This window comes from Lactuca saligna, chromosome 6, assembly GCF_052625555.1.
Source record: "Lactuca saligna cultivar CGN05327 chromosome 6, ASM5262555v1, whole genome shotgun sequence".
NCBI classification, from domain to species: Eukaryota; Viridiplantae; Streptophyta; class Magnoliopsida; order Asterales; family Asteraceae; genus Lactuca; species Lactuca saligna.
Window position 1 is genome coordinate 18,217,623 of NC_136422.1, and position 6,744 is coordinate 18,224,366.

The following is a 6,744-nucleotide window of genomic DNA, read 5'->3' on the forward strand; positions in this document are numbered from 1 at the left end:
AAATGGGGATGTCACACATCGCCTGCCGAACGGAAGAGTCGCATGGACTCAAGGACAGTAGTGGTGAGATAAGGCTCACCCGGTAGTGGCTGATGGCGACCGGGGTATAGGGCTCGGATGTGGGCGCTCTTGGCGAGCATGCTGACAATACCCCCGCAAACAATCTTTCCCGATCGGGATGTGCTAAGGCGGATGAGCTTGTGGCACAGAAACCGACCATAATGAGGAATGAGGTTATTCTCGGGAAGGGTCATTGCATAAAGGATTTTGAGTTCCAGCGCCCTGATGGTGCTTCGCTCCTCTTAGGGGCGACGAGCGAAGCAATGATTCTGTGGGCTACCTTAATCACAGGATGGATAAGTGATGAGGCTTTAGTAGCGCTAGAGACATATGGGTGTAATTGGGTGAGCTGGTTCCACCAAGTCATGTCAAAGTATCCTTGGATTGGGTCAGTGGGGCCAAATGTGTTTTCCGTTGGGGCGCCCACAATGGCATTGATTTGATCCAAGGAGATTTCATAGTCTTGATTCATTATACGGAAGTAGAGGACCCCATGGTCTAAATAAACTGAGGATAGAAACTCAGTTGTTTGGACTTTATAGCTCAATTCATGGACCCTCAACAAGCTGTGCCACCCTATGTTGCGAAACAGGGTTTTCACTTGATTGTAAACATGCAACTCTTTTAGGGTTGGAACATGCACGAATTTTTGGATGGCATGACCCCGTTTAAGGAATGACTCAAGTTTGCCCTGTTGAATTGGGTCAAAACATACGACACCACAATGAGATGGGTCGGCTGGGGGTGTTGGGGACCTAGATGGAGGTGATGGAGATCTGGATGGAGGTGATGGAGTCCTAGGCTTCCGACGGCGGGCGGATGATTTGGTTTGTCTTGGTCTTTTGGAAGATGTAGCTTCCATAGTCAAGTTTGGGACAGATTAAAAGTCAATGGGTCAAAATGTCAAAAAGTCAACTATTGACGGGTCCAGATTAAAAGTCAATGAATTTGAAATTTTCCCTCTCTTGGAAATGAAATACTTTGCATTCCTAGGTCCGTTTGGTGATTTTAAATCATGATTGAATGCATTTGGAACATTGAAAACCAAAAACTCAAAGAAATGGAAATTGTTTTTAAGTAAAAGACAGAAATACCCCCGAGTTGCCTCCCGGTTAGCCGCCCTTGTTTCAAGTCGTTGGCTCGATTTGCCCCCGCATATGCTTCGTTCTAAGTATTTGGGCCTCTCCAACACATCAATCTTCTTGCCACCTCCTTCAACGGAACCTTCAACCTTCCTTTGGCTTTCTTTTTGCGCATAAACCAAAAAGAACTTAACCCTTTTATATCAGAGATTGTCCACTCAATCCTTTTTTGGTATTTGTTCAGCATGGTTATCAACTCACTCTCTTCCTTCTTCGATAATTTAATTGAGTTGATGACCGGTTGAGTGCTCTCCTTCTCGACATGTATTTGCTTTATAGAGCCCGGTGGAGTTTTTGCTCCCGAATCTTGTGCTTGTTCCACCGGTGGAAGGAATTTGGCTTTAGTGGTGGGTGACTCTACTTCTCTTCCATCAATCCACATGTGCTTATCATCCTTGAATTTCAAAATCTCCAGCACCTCCTCGTTTGTACTGCCCTCCTTTGCAAGTTCTTCGGCTTTGTACCTGTCTAATTTTTGTGACAAGACTAACTCCACAAAATCATTGTTAGTCGAGTTTAAGCACTTTTCAGCCAATTGTTGGATCATATTCACAAAATTAACAGATGGAACATCAGAAGGAACCTTTTTTTCTTCATTAACATTGAAGTTGATAACTTCATCGTCAAATTCCATACTTAAAGTTCCATTGTAGACATCAATTTTTGTTTTAGAAGTTTTAAGAAAAGGTCTACCCAAAAGTATGGAACTTGAACTTGGAGAGTCATCATCTCCCATATCTAAGACATAAAAATCAGCTGGGAAGATAAATTCATCGACTTGCACTAACACATCCTCTAGTACACCTTTTGGGTGTACCAAAGACCGGTCGGCAAGTTGGATGATCACACCGGTTTTTCTCAATGTTCCTACACCAATTGATTTGAAAAGAGAATATGGTAGGAAATTTACGGATGCAGCTAGATCGAGCATGGCTCGAGGTACATGAAGATTCCCCAATTTGCAAGGTACGGTAAATACACCGGGATCCTTACACTTCGGGGGCATCCTCTTTTGCAAAACCGCGGATACATGCTCCCCAACTGTTATCACTTGATTTCCTTTTAATTTCTTTTTAGATACACAAAGATCCTTAAGGAACCTTGCATATCTAGGTACCTGCTTGATGACCTCAAGGAGTGGAATGTTGATTTGAACTCTCTTGAACATTTGCATGATCTCACTCTCCTCCCGTTCTTTCTTCAAGCTCCTTAATCTTTCGGGAAATGGAGCAGGTGTGGCTTTAGACTCAGTGATGAAGGGCTTCTTTTTGACTGTTTTCTCTTCCTTCTTCTCTTCTTTGGTTGCTTCTTCGACCACTATTTCTTCTTGCTTGTGATCAACCGACACTTTTGGACCATCATAGCTCTTTCCGCCTCTCAATGTGATGGCACACACATTGTGCCTTGGGTTTGTTTCAGTTTGTGCAGGTAACTTTCCTTGAGATTCTAATTTGCTTACAGAAGTGGCAAGCTGTGAAACTTGTTTCTCTAAGTTCGTTATGCTTGCTTTTGTCTCATGATGGAAAGCTTGTGTACTAGTTGCCAAACTCTTCACTATGTCCTCTAAGGACATACTTGATGAACCCGATTGTTGAGGAGGGTGTTGTGGCTGCCTTAGCTGGAAGTTTTGTGGTGGAAAAGGTGGTCTTTGCTGGTATTGATGTGGTTGACTTGGTTGATAATTTTCCTATTGATGTCCTCCCCAACCTTGATTGTTACTCCATCTTTGATCACCCCGTGGCTGCTCATATCCCCTTTGATTAGACCCAAGAAAACCTCCCATGGATTTTGCTTCTTCATAATGTTCCTCTTGAGCTGAGGGCACATGTCGGTTGGATGCCCCACTTGAGTCCAAATATCGCATGGGCGGGGTGTGGGCTGCACACCTTTGTCTTTGGCTAACATCATGACTACTTTTGTGAGCTCGGACAATTGAGCTTCAATCTGAGGAGTTTGAACTTCTTTTACACCCCAGGGTGCATCCGTGTAGCATTCTTCATCATGGCTTGAATGTTTGGAATCTTCAGCCATGTTCTTGATTAGATTGCGGATTTCCGTAGGAGTCTTGTCGGGTAAAGATCTGTCGCTGGAGGCATTAAGAAGCCTTCTTTCCATTGGATTCATTCCTTCAGTGAAATATTGGAGGAGCTGGTATTCGGTAATTCCATGCTTTGGGCATCGAGCACAAAGTTTCTTGAATCGATCCCAATATGTGTGAAAAGCTTCTCTCTTGTGCTTCTTGATTCCAATGATTTCCCTCCGTAGGGCAGAAGCTTTCATCTCAGGAAAATACTTTTCCAACAACAATCTCGCAAGATCTACCCAAGTAGTTACCGTCCCCGGTGGAAGGTCATAAAGCCAATCTTTGGCCGCGTCTTGCACCGCAAAGGGGACTGCCCTAAGCTTGATTTGGTCCTCCGTGACATTGTGTGGTTTCATACCCACACATACTACATGGAACTCGGTGAGGAACTTGTGAGGATCTTCGTTCTCCAATCCTCTAAAAGTTGGGAGTAAGTGGATAAGCCCGGATTTTAGTTCCAGGTTGGTGGCGGCTGGGTATGTGATGCAAAGAGGTTGTTGAGTCACCTCTTGTCTTGACCATTGACGTAGAGTTTGTTCGGGTGGTGGTTTTGGAGGACCTTGATTCCCTCTAGGGTTATGTGCCATGGCTTGAGAATTGGTTGTGGTTTTTGAAGGTGAACTGTTTAGGATATTATGAATAGGTGAAGAGGGTGGAGTGATATTTATGGGTGAGGCTAGTTGTGGTGAGAGTGATGGGCTATCTGTTTCTGATGGGGATACACTTGAGAGGGGTATGTCCTCCCAAACATTGATGACCGGGGGATTGGATGATGAAGGAGTACCGGAAACTGGTTTCCTCTTACGAAGCTTGGCTTGCTTCCTTAACTTCTTTGCAGTCTTCTCTATCTCCGAATCAATTGACAATGGCGTACCTATACGAAAAGATCTAGGCATAAACAATTAGTAACACCGTCTCCCCGGTAACGGCGCCAATTTGTTAGGCGTGTCAAACCCAACAAATAAAGGGGTACGATATACTCCAAAATAATCCCACTATATTGCACTAAAAGGTAGTACAAGGCAAGTAGGGTCGATCCACAGAGACACGGGACAATTGTTCTATACCTATTTGCACAAGGTACTATGGTCATCAATAGTAAATAGAGGGGGGTTTAGAATGTAATGCTTATACAAACAATTAAAAACATAAGCAATCAACTAAATGCGTGAATTAAATTCAGAATTTGTAAGGACTCCAACCCCATGTATGACAATTTAGCAATGTGACTCAAAGATGACACAATATTCGTTCAGTTCTATCTAAGTTGGTACTTGAAAGTGCTAATAAGCTCTAACACTTCCCATTCACCATATTAATTAATCAAAACAAGACTTTTTGATTAACCCTAACCTTATTAACCTAATCTAAACAAGCTCTTAGAATTAGATTATAAGATTGCATGAAGCTTTATGTGAATGTTCCCAACAACACCCAATACTCCTCATAAGCTCGGGAGTGTAAAAGTGTATGAATAAGATATACACTAAATTCATTCAATAGAGATCAATTTAATGCTTGTTACTTGTTCAATTTCACAAAACAATTACGGATTTTGTGAAAGAGATAACTTGAATGACCTAACCCTAATTCAAATGGCCAATAAGAATCATAATTAGAATCAAACATTCGATTGAAGCAAAATCAAATTCATTAGATAGAAATTAAGAACAAATATCATGTCATCTGATTGAAGTCACTACCAAGAAGTCAAAACATGAAATTGGAGAAACTAGGGTTCTAGCCACACATGGCTAGAACAAGATCACAAGAATAAAAGATGGAATTAAAGTGCAATTACAACTTACAAATACTAGAAATAATGTTTCCAAATGATTAACGGACGAACCCTTGCAAAAACCTTTGAATTCTCCTCTCCAATGGTGCTCTGATATGTTGTGTGTGTCTAAAAAATGACCCTCAACCCGTAATATGAAAGATAGAAAAAACTGCCAAAAGTTGGTTTCTGGGTCGAACACGGCTCGTGTTAAAATAGGCTAAACTGACACGGGTCGTGTTCAGCAACACGCCCCGTGTTGATTTGCACTAAACTGACACGGGTCGTGTTCAACATGGTCAACAGCTCCTATTTTGGTCAAACATGTCCCGTGCCCACTTTTCAGTGTAAATTCAACACGCCCCGTGTACCTCTCTGACTCCAATTCCAAACTTGATTTTCCAACTTTTTCGTTCTTCGCCCGATCGTCCTGAAATCTTCACCAATGCTTCCCGACACTTCCCAAAGCGCGTTCTAACCTCCGATTTACCTGAAAAAGATATAAAAGTGTGCAAATAAGGTTGTTCTAGAGACTAACATGAATATGATATAATGCAAGGAAACGGAAGAACAATTGTGCTAAATATATGCATAAAATGGGACTAAAAGGTGCACAAAAAGGTGCATAAATACCACCTAACAATATCATTTCACATTAATAATGTTTTGAGATACATTCCGCACTAATAAAACATAAAAATAATAATCAATTTTAAATAAACATAAAGAAATATTGTTTTTAATCAAATGTAAAATTTGGGATGTCACACTTGCAATACAACCTCTCATTCCTCAACACCCCAAGTAACTCTCATAGGTGCTCTTCACAGTGACATTCAAGAATTTAGGTTAAAGATTATAAACGACCAAGGTCATAGTAAATCTATTTGTAATTTTATGCATTAAGTTTTAATGCATCTTATGTGATTTAAATGAGGTATTTCAACTATTACAAGACACCAGAAGGTATCTTACTTCCAAATACTTAATCTAACAAACAAGACAAACAGCTCAAACGACAACCTTGGGAATGCGTCTGAAAAAATGAAATTTTGTATTAAGCCGTTTTGAGAATAACAAACACTCTGGTCTCGTAGTACGTTTTTCCCTGTTTCCAAAAATATAAAAAACGTCCAATACGGAGTTTGTATGCAAAAGATACGACTGTTTTAAGAATCCAAAACCAATATTAAACTGTTTTTCTTAAAACCACTAAAGTTGTTTCTATCTGTTGAGAGACATGAACATCTCGAATGGAAGTTCCGAAAACATTTTTGGACGCAGGTTATAGCCTATAATTAATTTCATATTTGATATATATATATATATATATATATATATATATATATATATATATATATATATATATAAGTTAAAATATTCAAACGTTTTCAAATTATTAATCGCGAAGTCTTAAACTATTGATTTCCACATAATTTCTATTATTGGTAATGTATTCCGGCAAAATCTAGGAATCCAAACCAGTTTTTGTGGATTTTAACGATGAAAACAGCGCAACACTCAACAGTTTCGTGAACAACTATATATATATATATATATATATATATATATATATTATATATATATATGTATGTATATATATGTATGTATGTATGTATGTATGTATGTATGGGTATGGACATTTGTTATGATCAATTACACGTGGTTGGTTATATTGTTAT

At 39.9% G+C, this 6,744-nt stretch overlaps 1 protein-coding gene across 1 annotated transcript; it reads right to left on the reverse strand.

Moving 5' to 3' along the window:
- Positions 1 to 1,227: 1,227 nt before the first annotated feature.
- Positions 1,228 to 2,775, reverse strand: LOC145002341 (uncharacterized). Its single transcript, XM_078961633.1, has one exon. It carries the CDS (start codon positions 2,773 to 2,775, stop codon positions 1,228 to 1,230), a length of 1,548 nt encoding a protein of 515 aa, XP_078817759.1.
- Positions 2,776 to 6,744: the final 3,969 nt, after the last annotated feature.

What these genes read in the sequence shown, in the direction of transcription:
- LOC145002341 (XM_078961633.1), bottom strand. Translation starts at nt 2,775, where the DNA reads ATGTCCTTAGAGGACATAGTGAAGAGTTTGGCAACTAGTACACAAGCT.